The sequence below is a fragment of the Eupeodes corollae genome, chromosome 2 (genome assembly GCF_945859685.1).
Source record: "Eupeodes corollae chromosome 2, idEupCoro1.1, whole genome shotgun sequence".
Lineage (NCBI taxonomy): Eukaryota > Metazoa > Arthropoda > Insecta > Diptera > Syrphidae > Eupeodes > Eupeodes corollae.
The window spans coordinates 80,106,295-80,126,909 of NC_079148.1; the positions used below are offsets into that span (position 1 = coordinate 80,106,295).

Consider the following 20,615-nt stretch of genomic DNA (forward strand, 5'->3'; position numbering starts at 1 on the left):
TTTATTGTGTAATGTGTGTCCATTTCAAAATTATACAAAGTTCATTTTGAGCATTTTGCATATCAAATTGTTCAAAAAGAAGTATATTTAAACATTTGTACAACTTTTCATACAACTATGTAGGCACATGAAACTTTAAAGCAGGAAAAACTCTTGAATGGGATCCCAAAAATAAATTTGCTCTTTAAAGGAGTAGATAAATAAACAGACTGGAAGACGATATGACCAAACTATCGAGAAAAAGGCAACAAATTACGTCACAAATTTCTGGTCTGTCAATTCACCTAGCCGTTTGCCAAGCATATGCAACAAAACTTTTTTCCGTCTTATGTGGTAACCTTGATTTTTAATTCGCAAAGAATCGATGAGAACCTTTAATAGCCATCACGCAACTCTCACATGCATCTATGCCTATAAAATTGTTTAATACATTTTTGAAACTTTTTCATAGCGATTGACAACAATATTCAAAAACAATTAAAAGGCATCAGTACAGATCAAACGCATCGATAAACGCTGAACCCTCAGGAATAGCCAAGAAAACCATACACACTTATAAGATCTTGAAGACTTGAATCTGTTTTTTCATAAGGAAAACGTTAAAATCGTTCGGATTATTCATTCAAAATAAATAAATACATACATACATATATGTATAAACATACAAATACATGCTTTTATATTTTAATTTTTTTTAAATTCGATGGAGATTCTGAAAAAGAAATTATTTCTAATAAAAGATATTCTTGTCAAGTTGGTAATATGCTATTTACCAACTGCAATTTTTTGAATAATATGAAAATTAAATTTTGAAAATTCAATTAATTATCACCTGTCCCTGCCTATTCACATTATTATGATGTTTTTTTCGATACAATTTAGAAAATAAAGACAAAAAAGAAAACAAATCTAGTTAGGTAGTAAGCAAATTTTGAAACTGCCATGAAAAATACAATTACATACAACAATAACAATTACTTTGATCTTTCACATTACAAGTAAAAATACTTGTAACCGTAAAAATATATTTCCTTGACATTGAAATAGTAAAATTGTGTTTTAAATACAAAAAAAAACAAGAAACGTAGTTCTTTTGTTCAATGTAACAAGATTTTGTTCAATGCGTATATAAAATTCTTTTTTAAAATAGGTTTGCTTTGCTGCTAAGAGATCTACGTGTAGTTGTTTGCAAATGAATACATTATAAGTTTTGGTTTTTGTGGGCTTGTATTATGTTTGCACTTACCTAAAACTTTTTTTGGACTTGAAGGTGTTGTACCACCATCGAATCCTGAATCATTGCTGCAGGTGCTCATGCGAATGATTGCGTCTTTTGGACACAATTCATCCTCGTACTCATCTGAAGTTGTACTCTCACTTTCACTTTCTGTTTCTTCGCTGCTACTATTTGAGGACTCCTCGTAGACGATTTTCTCGCGTTTCCATAGTGGCCTTGGTGTTGCCACCAAAGGATATCGCGGTGCTTCCTCTTTCACATAACACTTCTTCTTTGTATCGATTTTAATTTTTTTATTGGGGTCAAACGCTTGCTGCGCTTCCTTAGCTTTTTTCTTGAGTTGCTTATTTTTCTTTTTCATGCTTGCACTTAAACTACCGTCCCCGCTATACGAATCACTAGAACTGTCGCTCTCCTCGGCCGAGGAGGGTATGTAATCTTCTAGATCAGCATCAACGTCTAGCAGATACTGTGCCAAATTAGAAACTGTCGCGAACTTTGATAAATTATTGCTGCCGCTACCGAGGACAGTACTGTTGCAGTCGGTTGCATCAGTTGTGTTTGTTGTTTCTACGATTCCAATTGATTGCGATTGAGACTGCGATTGGGACGAAGATTCAGTTTTTGTTGCAGTTGTTTGTACCTGTGCCACTGATACATCTGGTATCGCTTTTGGTGTCACTAGCGGTTGCTGTGTAACATTTTGAGTTTCGCTTGACGGTGACGTTTGCACCGATAATGGTGACGTTGCAGCATTTAAGTTTGTTGGTAGACCATCTGCTTGTTTCGAGTCCTTTTCTAGCTTTTTATCAACTAGTTCCGGTTCGGTGCTTCTGACTTTCTCAGATGATTTATTATCACTTTTTGCGGTTGTCAATTTCGTTGACTTTCTCGAGAATGTCTGTGTAGTAGTTGCTGAAGGTTTTTGTAATTCCTCATTTACTGATTTGACTTTTCCCTTTTCCTTATTTATCGGTTTGGATTCGTCAATTTCCTTATTAATTGTGTTAGAAGTAACTTCAATTAGAGACACACTCTTGGTAATACTTTTCTTGGTTGTGGGTTTAATATTTTTGACAGATTTCCTCTTATCAGGTGACTTGGCACCGCTGCCAGATCTTATTTTAGTCGAAGAGCTGTTCTCTTCGTGTGTTGTTATTGTAGTCGTTGTTGATGCTGCTGTCAATAAAGATGCACTTGATTTAGCTTTAGGTTTGGTATTCGTTTCTAGAGGTTGAGGTATTTCTTCTTTGGTACTATTCTTAGGACTGGATTGCTTTTTCGAAGAAATTTTAATTGTATTTTTGATTTTTGGGGAACTTGTAAGGGTTTTATTGAGAGGGTCGTCATGCGTTTTTTCTTTCTTTAATTGATCTGTTAAGAGCTTGGATTTATCGTTTAGTTTTTTCGGTGACAATGATTGTTGCTGTTGGCGTTGTTCGGGTATTAAGGAAATTGACTTGTCAGGGACCTGCGGTGATTGACTTGCTTCAGATTTATTTTTCAGTTTCATTGTAGAAAATGATGCTTTAGATTTTTGGTTTTCAATTTTATTTGAGGAAATAGTGTCAAAATTTTCTGGGCTTTGCAATTCGTTTTTAAACGTTGCCTCAGATTTTATCGCAGAAAACACTTCATTGCCTGATGTTTCAATAGTTGTTAGATTTTTAAGGTTTTGTTCTTTAGTAAATGAATTGTCTTGAGTCAAGACTGAAGCAATGGAGGTTATGATAGTATTTTCATTATTGTGGGAATTAGCCAGATTTGTATCGTTCGAAAATTGATCACTTATTGATTTATCAGTTAACGCATTATCATTTTTCTTGTCCGGGACAAATTTTTTGGACTCAATCTTATCGTTATTTATCAATTTAGATGGGTCCTTGAATGATGAATCTATATCCACGTTTCCAGAATTCATAGTTTCCTCTATCGCAAATTTGCAGTTTTCTACAGTTTTTTTACGTTTATTCATGTATAATGTCTCTCTTGTCCCGATTTGTGACCAAAAATCTTCGGTACTATCTGATTTAGAGATTTTTTTTATAGGTTTTGGAGTAGCAACCTTTTCATCAGGCTCTTCTTTTTTCTTCAGAGAAATTGGTTCATCAGGTGGAAGACTTTTTGGTGAAGAGAACTTGAAAATCTCAGTATTTATATCCGTGTTACCAATTTGTGCCCAAAAGTCTTCACTATATTCAGAATTTTCTTTATTGCTGATAGGTTTATCTACTGTGCTCTTTGGCTGGGAGAAAGATGAGTCCTTTTCCAAGGAAGTAGTGAACTGTGCTTCCTTTGGCTTTTCTTCAACAACTTTTTTCACCTTAACACTTTTGACTCTTTTTTTTGGGAGCTTAAATACCTTATGCTCTTCGATTTCTTCAATATTAAATGTAAATTTGGGCATCACCACAGGGCTTGTTGTTGATGGATACTCTTCTTCAATTGTTTGCTGAATTACAGGTGTCAATGGTGGATTTATTATTTCAACATTGGCAGTTATCTTGTGACGAAGTTTTTTGCTCTTTTTTGACTTGCGGCTCTTACGACAATCTTCTTGACTAACATTACGCTCCAAATGTATAACCTGAAAAGACCCAGATTGTGATTTTTGCAGTTCATTGATTATTTCGATTTCTTGCTCCTGAATGAGAGAGGCTCGTCGTCTTAGTTCACCAGCATTTAAATCATCATCGATTTTATCAGATGAAATGTCCTCGCAAATATCATGAAATGTGGGACCCTGTGGGATGCTCAATCTGCGAACAGCATGCGTTACAGGATCAACCTCGATGACAACTTCACTGAGAGACGTTTCACTACTTTGCGATTGAATCATATCGGTTACAGAAATTTGTGTGCTTTGTTCTTGAACACGATCTTGAATGTAGAATTTTTCTGGCGACTCTTTAGCTATGATAGCCGCTGACTCGTTTCTCTCGGGATTTACTTCAACATCATTTCTTGTATTTTCGTCTGATTCTGAAGTCTTTTTACTCCTTGGACGCATCATTGAAAGTCTCACCACAGCTCTATTTCTTTTGATTGTTGACCTTGCAGTGTGTCCAGTATCGGTGCCATCAATGCGAGGCATAAACGGTGAGTTTGGGTCAACAACACTGCTATTCGTATCACTGTCCGTGTTATTATAGGCTGCTGACTCGTTTTCAAGAGCATCGGACTTTTCGCCATCGTCCTTCCTATCCTCCATGTGATGATGTTTGCCATAGCGTGAGGTTGCAGAAACGTCAATATCAGCGGTATTAATTGTCTTAAGGCGGGTTGAACGTGGTGTAGGAATATAAGCAGTTGATAATGATGGCGAGTACGATGAAAGTTTTGGCGATTTAATACGGGTTAGGGGGATAAAATTTGATCTGTTTAGTGGAGATTCAGTTATTGTCGACAGCTTTGGCTGGTATGCGGACACCATGGTAGTGTATCGGGTAGATCTCGAAGAAGATGGAAGAGAATAGGTTCCACTAAAAGATCGATTATAAGTTGATGAATAAGGAGCATACGGGCTCGAAGAAGACGACGATGTAGACCCATATAAGGGACTACTGTAGTAGGGAGAATACATACTTCCCACGCTACTACTATAATATGAATACCCTGGGTCTGTGTATAAAGGCATTGTCTTGTTTTAAGCTCTTCTTTAATTTGACAAAATTGTATTTATTTTTTTCAATAGACACTGTTGGATGTAGCTTGCAACATAAGTAAATTATTTTAACATACAAAAAACTGAAGTACGAGTGACAATCACATATATTTTCCACAAAAACACAAATAGCCCCTGAGGCGCATATATTTAGCGGAACGATTTATTTTCAGATAAATTGCTGTAGTGTATTCTTTCTTTGTTGAATTATGTAATCTGAATATTTATTGTTTTTTCTGCGTTCTGAACTTCTCATTTAAAAATACGTAATATTGCATCGAATTCAAAATTAATTTAGAGCAATTTCGTTCATCAAGTTTTAATAGACACGAAAAAGAAATAATAAAAAACAAAATAAAAAGAGTCGGATTAGTAACTTATACACAAAGAGTTTTTGGTCAATTATATTTCGAATTATTTTTAGATTGAAAAAACTTCCAGTGCAGAATAATTGATCGTTATTGTGAAGAACAAATAAATAAATTCCAAATTATAATTGATATCTTTTAAAAGTGAATTTATGCAACCGTTTTCGCGGAAACAACAAAAATTACTAAAAATGTATAGCTCGATTCCCAAAGGACAGTAGTCGGTATATGTAATAAGCTATTTTCACTATAGCCGAGACCATCCGACAAACGCTCACCGAATGTGAAAAAATTGATGAAATATTTCAAAAATTGTTCTCAACGAGGCTTTCGAGCAGAATTTTAAGATATTCTGCACAGACTTTGATTGTGAGATCATGGTCTTTAAATGTTTCCTTCTCTTTTACGGAAAGAAAAACTCACCAGACGTACGAAAGTATGTAATTATACGTAGTTCTACTAGAATGGATTGTCTAAATGGCTAAAGAGAACAAAATTTTCTTAGCTTTAATTTTGTTGCTTAAGGTTCTTTTTAGGCAGAGACTTTTTTCTCTTCCTGCACTTGCGGAGAACATGGGTTTATATTTAAAATATTCAGGATTGTGAGATATAGGTTCTATGTATTTATGTGTATCTCAAAAAGTTAAAAATAAATCCCCAAACAAGAATAGGCAGAAGATACAATATTTTTACGTCAGTGAATGATGTTGCAACCTGGACGAATTAAATCGTGAATATAATGATTATTTCGAAATAAATTTCAAGCATTTGTCATGTGCGGAGTGACGTTTGTTGTAATTTTTGAGGTATATATGTACTCAAGTATAAATTGTTGTAATTTTTAATATTTTGTGTTACAAGTCAACCACTTTGCTTTGCTCTAGTAAACAAGAAGATCAATGAAGAGGGAAGAATTAAAATGATGCCCGCTTTTCACCATGACCGTGCTGAAATTTAGTTATCTACTCGATCTTACGAAGTGGTGGTGATTTACCAATTGTTGTCAACGATTTTTGTTTATTTTTTTGGCGGCTGAAACTGTTGAAAATATCTATTTTTGTAAATCCAACACCTTCGTAGCATAAGTATAGCTTAGATCGGGTTCATTCGATGTCATTCTGAGATTGTTACTTTTTATCCACGAAATTGTCTTTGAAGTTTCGTGTATGTTTCTTATCAGAAACTCGACTAGAGTTTCGAATGATCAAGACAAGGTCACAGAAACCCCTTTCTCATGGTTAATGTAGTCACCCAACAACATGACGATGTTAAAATTAAAACGATTCTATGTGGATATCACTGCATTTGTCTTGTTTCTTTTTATGATAAATGAAAATGAAATTAATGATAAATAAGAAGACAGGAAAATAAAGTACTGCAATCGAAATCCAGATTCCGAATTAAACTTTTGGGTACTGGGTCTGATAAATCGTAACAATTTTAATTTAAAATTTAGTTTTTCGAGTTTTAATAAGATCGCGAACTGATAATAAAAAACTATATTAGTTGATAAAAAAAAACATATACAGTGACGGACAATGTAATAGGATAACTTTTAATATGGTAAATATTTAAAGCACTATCTGCAAATAATTTAGGTAATAAAATTATACTGATCTACTGTCAATACTGTCCAAGAGGCTTAGGTAAATTGTAGGAGCAGCAGTTGCAGTTGTTATCAATCTTTGGAAGTATAAAATTTTGTAGATAATATGTAGATCAGAAGGAGAAAAAACTTCTTGCATCGCCTTAGGAAAACTTAAATATCTTGCGGCATTGTTGGTGACTTCGCATATGTTATCGTTCCACAAGAAGTTGTTGGTGATACACATAGTGAAAACATCGAGATTTTCAGTCTTATTGATGCAAGTGCCATTCATATGGAAAAGGGCAACTGGGTAGATATACAAAGCTTTTAAGGTCGGAACCTAATGAGTATATCATATTTTGTCAATGCAGTTTCACATTCAAAGACAAAGATAATTTTAATTAAAGTATCGAGAAAAAACAGTGTGTTCCTTAAAATAAGATATTATAAAAGAAATTTTCACAAAAAAGCCTAGTAAATTATAGGGCAACTTTAAAAATAATAAGCAAACAAAGCGACGGTACTAGATAAACTTTATGAGTCATCAGACGTTTTCCGACTAATGTCGCATTAAGCCTTACAATCTTATAGTGCTTCGATTAAATTAAATACTGTTATCATGCTGAAGATAAACTTAATAATTTTCCATATCAATACTAGTCCATACTCAGTTTTTCAAAAATAAACTACGTACGTTCATGAAAACACCTTCAAAACCAATGCATACTTTATCAGTAGTAAGTATACACGACAACCAAGTTTCCATCTTTAATAAAATGTCTGATAACTCGTTAAGTTAATCTTCTACCGTGGCTTATGTCTCAATTTTAAATATTAAATAGTAATTAATATTACTCAGTAGTAATTAATATTACTCAGAAATAGTCTAGTGCTGTAAAAACCAAACGTCAAAACCAATTTTGAGCCAAAAAAAAAACAATATTTAAAAATAAAAGTCTTACTCGAGAACGATAACTTATTAAGTGACTACCTTTAAAAATACTTGAAATAGTCCAACATGAAAGCTACATCATTAATTATTAACGGCTATATTTATTTTCCAAACTTCTATTTTTTGTTATAAATTTCGTAAAATCGTCTGTAATGAGTTTAGTTTATTTTAAGTTTTGTTTAAATGTTTTAAAACTAACACTTAAAGAGATATTTTGTAAGTATAAGTATAAGTACAAGTAATTTTATTTACAAATAATTAATTAATACATACAATTTTACAACAATAATGCATGGCTATTCGCCGTCTGCCCGATTGACAACTTTGTTTGATTATTACTTAATTAAAAATTTTCATTTATAATTCTATTCCTATACTTTAATGCTATTTTACAATATTTGTATAATAAGGGAACATCAACTTCATTAAGATAATATGTTATACGAGATATTTTGTACAATAACAAATATTGAACTTTATTTGAATTTCCACAGAAAAGATTTTATCATGAATTGAAGTTTAAAATTGTAAACTCTAAACTGTAACTCACATATCCTAACATAAAGACGAGTTCTTAATGTTCTGTAAGGGAGGCTGAAAGAATTACAAAACATAATGTGGTTTAACTTTATATTTACTATTTCAAGGGCTACGGTGATAATTTTTTATTAGTTTCTATTAAAACACAGCTCTCACAGCTTTCTAAATAATAAATATTTAAGAAATAAGAAAACAGAACTTAGTATATTAACTTCCCATAGGAAGTTATTGTATTGGGTCCGATTTGTCAAATTGAGAATTATGACATTTCTCGACATTTCAAGGTCCCTAGAGTCGAAATAAAAGATTTTTAGAAGGATGTCTGTGCGTGCGTGTGTACGTACGTCCGTACGTCAGTACGTTCGCGACGTTTTTTTCGTCCTCCATAGCTCAAGAACCAGAAGAGATATCAACTTCAAATAAATTTTGTTATTCAGATAATAAGGCTAAAAGTTGCAGAAAGGGCTCTCAAGAAAATTGCGTGGGTGGTTTTTTTTTTACCATAGCAGTTTGGAAAAAGGTGAACATTTTGGTTAACCGTAAATATCTTACGAACCAAAACGCTAGAGACTTGAATTGAATTAAATTTTATATAATATGTATATTGTAACGTGATACCAAACAGGTATATTTTTTTATAAAAAAAATCAATATAACGGTTTTTTTATAAATCAATAAAACTGAAAAAAAAAATTTGTCACCTCCAAAATTTTACGACTGAAATATGATTTCATCTCTAAAACAATTTTGTGCAACGAAAAATAATGTTTTTGACATCTAATAAAATTTTGAGAAAAATCTAATTGACAGTTTTTTTATAAAAAATAAAAATCTAAAAAAAACATTACTCAAAGTTCGTAAAAATTGAAAATCGATTCAAATATCTTTTCAAAACTTAAAATTTAAGCTTCAAGCTTATTTTATCTTATAAGAAATATAAACCTAAAAAAAAAAGTTGGTAAAAATTGATTTTCGACTTAAATAACTTTTCAAAACTTTGAGATATTGGCTTTAATTTACTTTTATCTTTTAAAAAATCTTGTTGTCAACATTCAGTTAAAGTTTGAAAAAAAAAATCGAATAGGCTTTTTTTTAAATTAAAAACCGAAAAAAAATTAACAAAAGTTGGTAAAAAATGATTTTCGACTCAAATATATTTTAAAAACTTTGAGATAATAGCTTCTAACTGATTTTTTAGGACAAACTTTGAGAAAAATCGAATTGAAAGTTTTTTTCACAAAAAATAAAACCTAAAAAAAATGTATAAAAGTTGGTAAAAATTGATTTTCGACTCAAATATCTCTATAAAAAAATTTTAAATATCGTCTTCAAACTAATTTTATCTTATAAGAAATATTGTTTTAAAAATTTGGTAAAATTTTTAAAATATTCGATAAATCGAGTTTTTTTACAAAAAATAAAATTCTAAAAAAAACAATACTAAAACTTGGTAAAAATGTACTTTCGGCTCAAATAGTTTTTCAAAAATTAAAAATATTGGCTTCAAACTTATTTTATTTCACAGAAAATATTGTTTTCAATATTCAGTAATTTTTATTTAAAAATCTAAAAATCTACAAAAAATACTACGCAAATTTGGTAAAAATTGATACGAGTACATATAGACAAACTTTTAAGCAAGACAAATCGACAGACGGGATGGGACGTTATCAGTGTGGGTCGCATCCCAGCCTCTTTTTTTTTGTGTATTTTCTTCTGACGCCATTTGCGCGAGTCCATAATTACTACCGTTTTCAGTCTGCACATTCGTAGATTGGAGCTAAAGCAGATAAATTGTAAAAAATTTAGGTTTTGCGTGAACCTTTTGAAAGTATTTTGTTAAACAAAGGTGTCAAAAAAACATACAAGATAGTATAGAGAAAAATGTTTGATTCTTAAAAATTAAAAACCAATCAAATTAAGGTAAACAATTACATATGTGTGTTGGGAAGAAACTATAGTGCGGCACTCACAAATTACACGGTGTTAATCTCTTCCCACTTCAATTCTCGAGTTATTCAAAGATTTTGTATTACATTAACAGATATAAAACGTACATTATGTATTTCAATTAGACATACGTTTAAGGAGAGTGTCCCTTTTCCTTTTTTTGGGACATTTTTGAAATTCATACTTAAATCAAAGTTCTGGTGCATCCAAATCGAATTCGCTTCAAAAATAGATTTCTTCAATTTATTCTTAATACCCGAGTCGAAATGTTGGCCCTATTTTCGTCCTCAAAATTCAGGTTCTCTGATGTTCAAAGAGGTTTAAAGAGATTCAAAAGAGGATCACTTACTGTTAAAATGTTGCTCCTCATTTGAACCTATGGTGGCAGTTATCGGACAAAATACGATGTTTAGGATCAAATGAAGACGGCAGCAAAAAGCCTCAAATGAACCTTTTTTAGCTTTTTTCTTTGTTCATTTAGGTACTCCCTCTCTAACTAGTTTGTTAGACTCTCTCGCTCCCTATCTTATTTTCTTTTCTCTTTCTTTCTCTATCCTACTTGCTTTTGTTTTTTCTCTCTCACTTTCTTTTATTTTATTTATTAGCAAGCTTTTTTAAAAAATAATATAAATTATATTTTAATTTTATTCTTTTTTTATTTTTTAAACAAAAAAGTTTTCTTTAATATTATTTATTAATTTAAAAGTAATAATTCTTCCGCGAAATCGTCTTCTTCGTCGTCGTTATCGTCGTCTTCGTTGGCGTCGTCGTCGTCGTTGTTGTCCTCGTCGTTGGTGTCGTCGACTAAACCAACTTCATCGTTACCATTTTTACTATCACTACGAGCCCTTACCGCCAAATTATCGTAAGCGACACTTTTGTCAAAAATTCGTTTTTTATCGAAACTGCTATTTTAAGCCATAACGGACCCATCCAGATTAATGTTTCGCTCATAAAAAAAACCGTTATAAAGTTATAGCGTTTGCTAAATTTATCGTGACTCTATTTATTTGTAAAGCTTTAACGTAAGCGACAACAACTAAATTTATCTTACATGCCTGCAATTGCTTTTTTGTAGCGCAACCGACCCTACTTGTAATCGACTTCGATTCGTGCTTCACCTTGAGGTGTGACCTGTGGTGCCTTGTTTATTTCCGCGAAAGTTATGATGCTAAAATATCGTTCTCATTGAATTATTGGTTTAAAAGTAGTTTCATCCTAAAAACCGTTCAAATTACTGTTTATCATTGTGTATTCATTGTATTGATTGTAAATACTCGACAGTTATCAAATAAAACAATAAAGTCGACCCCAGCAGTAAGGTATGTATTGTATTTTAATTTTGGTAATTAAAGTGTAATATTCTCCCATTTAAATTATTGGTGCGTTTAATTAGTATTGATCAAAACAATAAATTAGTCTAGTAAAATTTAAATTTATTATTTGTTTGTTATAGTCACGAATGAAGAAAATTACGCAGTTAATATCACCACTCCCCTTACCAAGAAGAGTGTAATCACGAAACTGCTTTTTTCGAGAATATACAGCAAGATACGGAGGTTTTAGTTCTACATTCATTGTTACTAAAAGACAGCAACAACGATATTAACATGGACCCAATATTAATTGATACCACATCACCATCTTTGATCGATTTAAATTCTGAGCAAATTACCAACCCACATGCACCATTACCTGTGACTTCACTTGTTGATTACAGTGATTCTGATACTGACAATTCTTACACTTTAATGTTTTTAGATAACCAAAATAAAATATCACATTTAGACTTCACAAATAATAATGATCATACTAATACAGGCAATCCTACTATTCCAGTTTTCATTGATCAATTAATACAGCGGAGCACCAGTTCACTGTTTGACCAAAGAGAACAAAACGTGCCCAGAAAGTCCTTGGAGTTCCAAGACAACAATGCCTGTATTGATAGTGAAGATTCATGGAAGCCATCCTCATCATCCAGTGATTCAGATGAAGATGAGTCAGCTCAAAAAATAGATGAAGAAACGTGTCGTGTGTTGGTAAAAGAGGATACAGGAAAATAAAACCTATACCAAAACGTCTTTTATCAAAAAATAACCGTGCTGTTGGGAAATCTGTGCAACCTAACCCATGTATGAATAAAAGATGTGGAAACTCGTGTGCAAATAAATTCACTGAAGATGATCGGAATAATATTTTAGAAAACTATTGGAGATTAGGGTGTGATAAAAGACGAAAAGATTTCCTGCTGTCATGTGCTAAAGAAAAACCGATTGGCAGAAAAAGAGCTAATAGTAATATTCGCAAAAAATCATACGATTATTTTATAAGCTACAATGGGCAGAATATTAAAGTATGTCAACAATTTTTACTTATGACCCTAAACATATCCCAAATGTCTTTGAGATACACCATCGAAAATTCCAATAGAATTCTGAACACCGCTCGAGAAGGCATAAAAACTCATCATCCTCATAACAAATCTGATGAAGTAAAAATCGCACAGTTAAAACCGTTCATTCAGATGTTGCCTGCTGTTCCATCCCACTATTGTCGCAATAAAAGCACTAAAGTATATTTACCTCAAGAATTTCAGAACATATCGTTTTTGTATACACACTATGTTGATCACTTAAAGGAAAAGAATCTAGAATCATCAGTATTATCAAAAAGAGTATTTCGCAACATTTTCAAAACAGATTTTAATATTGGATTCCACTTGCCTAAAAAAGATAAATGTACTTTTTGTGAGAAGTGCAAAAATTTATCACCTGAAAACAAAAATATTTTTCAGCAAACCACTGAATATAAAAATCATATTCTGGATAAAGAAAAATGCAAGAAACTCTTTTTAGAAGACAAAAAGGTTGCTGATTCTAACTCCTTATGCGTAAGCTTTGATTTGGAAAAGGTAGCTTATGCAAGGTAGCTGATTCTAACTCCTTATGCGTAAGCTTTGATTTGGAAAAAGTCCTCAGTACTCCACATGGTAAAAGTGTGACCTTATATTATTCGAGAAAATACGCATATTACTCATACTGTTGTTAATCTATATTCTGATAGCTGTGCTGGGCAAAATAGAAACCGTGCAATGATATCAATGTTAATTCTTTTCTTGAAAACTGCAACAACAATTACAGAAATAAAGGTCACTTATCTTTTACCTGGACACACCATGATGCCTGTTGACTCGATTCATAGCACAATTGAAAGTTTCGTTCGCAATAAAACCATATGGGCTCCTTTTGAATGGCCAACTATGATTACAAATGCCAGACATAATCCAAAAAGCTATATTGTAAATGTTTTAAATTATGGAGACTTCATGGATTGGAAGTCCTATTCACAATTTGTATTTCCAGCTAAATTTAAAATAAATTTTAATGCACTAAGAATTGTGCAATTTCATAAAAATGATCCCATTATTAAATTTAAATACGGTTTTTTTGAAGACAGTGACAATTACGAAATTAATATGGATTCCATGACCAGGTCGAGAGCAAACATTGCTACGGTCCAAAAAGGACCCACACCTTTATACGTAGAAGAGCTCAAAATTTCAGCAGCTAAATACAGCAGATTTACAGGAGCTATGCAATAAAAATATAATACCCAACAGATACCATCAAGAGTATTTAAGTATGAGGCATGATGGAACCATGCGCGATGCCCTAGCTGAAACGGACGAAGATGATTCGGATAGAGAAAATTAATTTGTTTCTTAATTTTATATAAGTAAAGTATACCTAGTACATAGTCTGATTGACCTCATTATTTTTTTTTTTATTATTATTCATAATTATTTTGTTTGAAAACCATAATGGAACAATGCGTGGTGTTAAGTTAAAACGGAAGAAGAAAGAAAGAAATACTTTATTTTATTTTATAACTAAATATGTACAAACATAAGTCTAACTCATTATTCCAAATCTTTAATGTAAATAAATATATTTTGATATTATAATATGACTTTTCCTTTTAAACCCCTTTTTAAGTGTCTAATTATTTATCAAATAAAATTTCTTAGACATGGTGATCTTAACAGATATTGTTATCGTAAACGCCAAAATAACCGTAGATTATGACAGCAAAAACAATGTAAGCGCCATAAATAGCTTAAATACTTATTTTTTTGTGTTTTTTTAAATAATGTATCTAAATATCTTAAAATTATTAATGCATGTGAAATTTTAACTAACTGAGACATTTTTGGTTAAAAAATATTTAAAAAAAACCTTCCCCTGTAAAATTTGATTTTTGTCGCTTACGATAATTTTGCGGTAAGGGCTCGACTAGCTCCAAGTTTTCAGCAAGTCAACGTAAATGTAGGCTTATTAAGTATGAAAAAAGGATGATATCTATTTTTTATGTTGATAAACCTTTTATTTTACCATTTAGGACGAAATGAGCGTAGAAAAACGGAAAGAATTTTAAAGATTCATGTAGGACGAAATGAGGACGATGAAAAATCCTTTAGGATGATATGAGGTCCATTTAGGACGAAATGAGCGTAGAAAAACGGAAAGAATTTTAAAAATTCATGTAGGACGAAATGAGGACGATGAAAAATCCTTTAGGATGATATGAGGTTCATTTTACTGCATGTAGGAGCTAATGAGGAGAAAATATCCTTTTAAGGATCAGAATAGGGCCAAAATTTCGACTCGGGTATCCAATCAATTTTGAAAAAAAAAAACACTTTCGGAAAGCCTTACACTCTTTACGTGCGTAGAAAATATAAGATGGATTTGAAGACTAGTTTCAGGAAAGAAAGGCCAAATTCAGTTTTTGTTAAGAAAGCAAAAAATGATATCTGTTCAGAATAAATAATATAAAGTTTATAATCACTTACTCAAGATTTCTTCTTGAAAATCGAAATCTCATTAAAATAATTTAAAGCATTAGGCTCTTTTTATTTTAGTTGTTTTTGACAAATCTGTAGATGAAACCTTTGCTAATTGAATTAAACTGTATGAGCCTTATGATTGATATGAGCTCCTGGATTCTTCATTGGTTAAAAGTTGATGTATCTGTGTGGCGAGAATGGAATTGGGATGGATTTTCGATTTATATAGTGTTCTTGGCCCTTCTTGTTGCAATCAAGTGGAAAACAGTAGAACACAAATTTAGTTTTTATAGATCTATAAAAACTGTATTTAGCATCCTCGATGTTTAATAGTATCTTTTTTCCTGATATGATGTGTTTTAAAAACAAATATACATATTAAACCTGGAAAATCTATTATTTTTCGAGAAAGCCAACATCATATTTCCTTTAATTAATTTATTTAATTATTTACAACAATAATTATTTTGATTACCTTCACATTTTACGCCTTGTCGAAAAAATCCACAAAGAAGAGATCCACAATGATCGCAAAAAGTTGGTGACACAAAAGTGTAAGCCTTGAACCGGTGTGGTACATCTATTTTGAATCTTTCCCGTAACATCTATTCATAAATACAAAAAATTATAATGAAATTATTAAAAAACACACAAATTTAAATCTCCAAAATATTTTGCCTATTTATTTTCGAAAACATAATGTATAATTTTGAGAAAAAAAAATTGTTTGTGTTTGACTTATTTTTATTATTATAAAAAAAAAAAAAAAAAAAACAATTTTATCACTTGTATTTTTTTTTTTTAATTACTCGTAATGATTACGTTGTTATATCATTCATTTTATTTTCAGATGTAAAAAAATAAATGTTTAATAATAATTTCTATAAATTAATACGTCTGACATGTTTATTTTGCGGAAATTACAAAACAAATTTATGTACACTACATACATTTTTAAATTCTAAATTTTATTTTCGAGTTTTTGTATTTGAAAAATCCGGTATGAGACATTTTTGTTTATGAATTTAACTGCTTAGCAATGGTTTGAAGGCTGATTTAGTCCAAATAAATATATTAAGGACTTAACACCTAAAGGAGGGGCAGTACGAGCATTAAGCATTAAATCTGGTCTATATACAAAAAGCCCATTAAACCCTAACAAGCATTATTTGCAAATATCCACTTACACATCAGTTAATATTTAAATACATGTATAAAGTATAGATTTACAAAGAATCTATTTAGCTATAGTTCTATCATTTTATTTAAAAAAATAAATTGGGTGGCGCAACAGTCCCTTGTGAACCAGGGCCTAGTGACTTACAACTCGCAACCATTCCTGTGCGCGAGTACTGTTGTCAGGAATGGAAGGGACCTAAAATTGTATGCCGAATCCGAACGGCTTATTTGAGAAAGCACTTTTTCATGACAAGAATTACTCTTGAAGGAATTGTCAATTCCTCGCAAGAGGCAGTACCCGCGAAAATTGTTTTTTTTTTTTTTTAAATTAAGGTGGCACAGGCAGGGATTGAACCCAAGACCTCTTGCATGACAGTCCAACGCACTAACCATCATGCCACGGGTACATCATTTTATTTACAAATCTTAATATTCACACATAGACATACATAGTATGTATACCGATCGGCGTGTTTCTTATACGTCAATTCTCGTTTTTGGAGTCGTGTCGTTTTACTGGCTTTTCATAAGTCATATTCCACATTCAACAATATGGGCGCATTCACAAAGCTAGTGGCTACGTAGCCAAAAATTCAACTAGCTTTGTGAATGCAAAATTGCACTACAAAGCTAGTCAATCCGGAACTGTCATATTAATGACAAATACAAATATATAAAATAAGTAACATTTGTGTTTTCAGAACTTAAGTAGTTTTTTTTCTTTTTAAATTCAATAAAACCAAATAGAAGATATAATATGATTGATTTATATTTGTATTTAAATTCCGAAAGATTAATTTCATTTTGAATTCTTGTGTCCCTACCGAGCAGCTGATTGTAAAACGTCAAAATCAGTGTGCACTTACTTTGTAGCCGAAATTTTTACACATTTGTAGTTACATAGATTTAGCCAATCAGAATCCCTTGGCTACGTAGGCACTAGCCTTGTGAATGCGACCTATGATTTATACAGTCAGCTGACATTTGACATAAAAGTCATATAAATTCAATTGAAATTGGTTTTGAATTTTTATTTGAGTTTTAAGTAAAATTGTTTTAAAAAAATAATCAACACAGAAATGTATAGTGTGTCAAGCTATTTTTCGTGAAGCAGCGTTGACAACGAAGAGGAAGAAAATAGAAAAAAAGATTAATTAAAAGCAAATCCATAAGATTTACCGGACGCAAAGTACGTTGTAATTATTTGAACAATGGTTTAAGATTTAAAATGAGCTTTTGTCTAGAAGCCTTCAAATATATTCTAAGTTTGATTAAAAGAGAATTCAAATCCTCTGCTAAAGACTCCCATCCAGCATTTTTACTTTTTTTTTGAAGAAACACATCTCCTGAAGTTGTTGACAAGAAGCTCATGTTGCTCCATGAGCTCAACAAGTCTTTTCATTTATCGTTGACTTGTTGCTTTAACTCTAAATAAAGATTTTAAAAATTATTCAACTAAAAACGATCAAAAAAGTCTTAAATTTTGGTGTATTTTAGTTACAGACATTAGCCAGTTTTTGACGACAGGAGTTGGGGTAAATACAAACGTTTTTGTTATGAAAACGACTTACGGAATACAAAATCAAATAAACGAATGCGTCCCACAAGCTTTAAACGCCTTTAGTCATGCCAAATTCGTTCTGTCGTTGGCGTTGACGTGGCGTTCAGAGCATTAAGGAATAAGGGTGATCAATAATTGGTTTGATCATATTGATCTGCATACTATCTTTGATTTTCTATAAAACTCATCGCGTAACACTCGTACTTCCGTAAGAATGTAAGAAGCTAATTTATGATGGTACAGTTTCAAATTTTGAAATAAATTTATCATTCACTGATTACTGACTTAAGTTTGATACTTTAATTTATTCCTTTCACTGAAACTTCTCGAAAAGTGAATAAATAAATAAAAAAGTGAGAAATTAATTAATTGCATTGACTAGACTCTGACATTTATTCTACCTTAAGGAAGAATACTAACACAGTTACAAAACTAAATGGTTTTAGAATAAGATATTTTATTTTGAATAGGCCGCTGTTTGGAAACTGCCATTTTTGAAACTCATCTTTTTGCGAAATTACTTTATAAATTTATCTACTTCATAAATTTGTCTAAAACCGCTTAATCACCTCAGAAAATTTTTATTTGGTTGCAGTTCATAGAATTTTCGGATTCATCCATTTACCTTGAAGATGCTTTTTAAAAGAATTTTATTCGTTTTTTTTTTAAATAATTGTTTACGAGCTCACGCGTTTCTTTCCCAGGTCCATTTGTCATCTCTTGCATTTTTCCGTTCCATTACGTAAAATTGGTATTTTGGATTTGTTGTTTTTAATCATAATGCTCCAAAAGCGAAAATAGTCTTGGAGTTTGGTAATCATCATTTGCCTTGTGCTCAGCTAATATGAAGTTATCGTCTGTAGCAAGTCTAATTCATTTATGTATATTATTATTACCTGTGGAATACTCTTTCCATAAATTGACATGAAACTGGTTCAGTAAGCCGTTTTATTGTACTAAAAATTTTTTGCCGATCTGGAATGACTTAACTGACATTCATTAACGAGTTCATAAACAAAAGGACACAATAGTTTTAAGGATCGTTAACATCATCCTCTTTGCAATTTGTGAATATAATATATTTAAGAACACTTTCTGAAACGATTCTTCTAATACTCTATTTATACGAGTAGTTGTGTGGCTCTGTAAGTTTCTGCGGCTTTGTTCAGATTGCATCGGTTTATCACTTTCGAGACTCCCTGAATAAAGCGGGAACACTAGAGGTCTTTCTTTTTTTTAGAATAGGAATGGTTTGAATTTACTAGCTTTGGAATTAAATATTCCAAAAAACGACATTACACATTATTTTTCATAAATAAGGTTTTAAGGCTTTCATTATTTAGTTATACATAAACTTAAGCCGTGGATCACCAACAACATTACATCATAGCTGATAGGGTCTTGAAATGCATCAAAATGATCTAGATTTTCAGGGAAAAAACATTTTCAGTGATAAGGCAACTTCAACTACGTTACTAATAAGCAGAAATGCTGCATTTTGTGCTCAGAAAATCCATGACTCAACAACAAGAGTGCATCCTATTGGTGAGGTTACTCCTGCAGTGAATGAATTGCACTTCCAAGCTACAGTTTATGATTTTTCAGGCCGGAATTGGAAGATATTAATTTGGACAAGAAACTAAAAATACTCCATTTACTGTACTGTACTGTAATTTTTGCAAGAAACAATCACTTTTTCGTAAGGAAAATTACACAGATCGACAAAAAAATATTATTTGTGCTTGGGTTTAATTTGCCTTTTGTGTTTGGAGCAAAAATACAATTTTTATACAACATTTTCATACAAGAACCGTGGATTGAAGAAGAAAAAAAATGTAAATATTTTAAAGCTCTACATTTTATTGAAAAAGTTAGTGCAAACTAAATGTACAGCCTGATTCAAATGAAGATAAGAAAGGAACCGTTGTTCTTTGGCACTTCTTTTTTTAGTCTTTTCCAAAAGCATTCCATTTATATTTCAAAGGAATGAGAAAAATTTTAACAGTATGAAAATCTAATCGAGCACAACTGGATAGAACGAATTTTTAGCAAGTCTAATTTTTGTTGGAAATTAATAAAGCAAAAAATGTCATTAATGAAGTGTAAATACGATTCTGATTCATTTTACTAGGTATGTGGTAAATTTATTAAATTAAGAGAAATAAAATATGAAATAAGTAAGAACGAGAAACTTTGTGAAGCATACGAAAAATATTTTCCACCTTTCCAAATAGTTTCCTCTAAGGAATCAAAACCAGCCATGGGCTTCGCATGTGGCTTTTAATAACTGTACAAAATGTTTAAAAGGGAAAATGTTCAATCATTTTCAACAATTGGTGTTTATTTAAAACACTTAATTTTTATGAAGGTTGAAGAGGAGTATGAAGTTTGGAGTTCCGACTGCTACTTTTGTATAGTTAATTCAGCTCAACGCCTGAGAAGCAGGAACCAACCAATTTAGCAGAATTAATGGGTTCTCGCTCAAAACAGTGGAATTTACTGGTTGATGTCACGGTAATTGACCAACTGTATCGAAACGATATGTTTTCCAATTTTTTTACAAAAGAAGATGGGTTTTGTTTTTTAAACGACGTAACAGGTATATTTGAAGCAATTGGGATATTTTGTCTTCCTAGTGAATGGCTTCTGTTTATTGAAAGCAGTTTAACTGCACAATGGAAATCTGTTTCCATCTCTTTCAATTGCAAATTTCGAGCTTCTCAAAAA

The 20,615-nt window shown here is 31.6% G+C and overlaps 1 protein-coding gene across 2 annotated transcripts in view; it reads right to left on the reverse strand.

The window, feature by feature from the left end:
• Positions 1-20,615, reverse strand: part of LOC129944180 (putative protein kinase C delta type homolog) — a 48,288-nt gene that overhangs the window by 17,522 nt on the left and 10,151 nt on the right. Inside the window, exon 6 of one of the 2 annotated variants that reach the window (XM_056053416.1) lies at positions 15,624-15,753. In XM_056053416.1, coding sequence (XP_055909391.1) covers positions 15,624-15,753 — 130 coding nt within the window. Of the gene's footprint in view, positions 1-1,246; positions 5,590-15,623; positions 15,754-20,615 lie in introns of those variants that run through there. The other variant, XM_056053415.1, reaches the window with a different exon arrangement.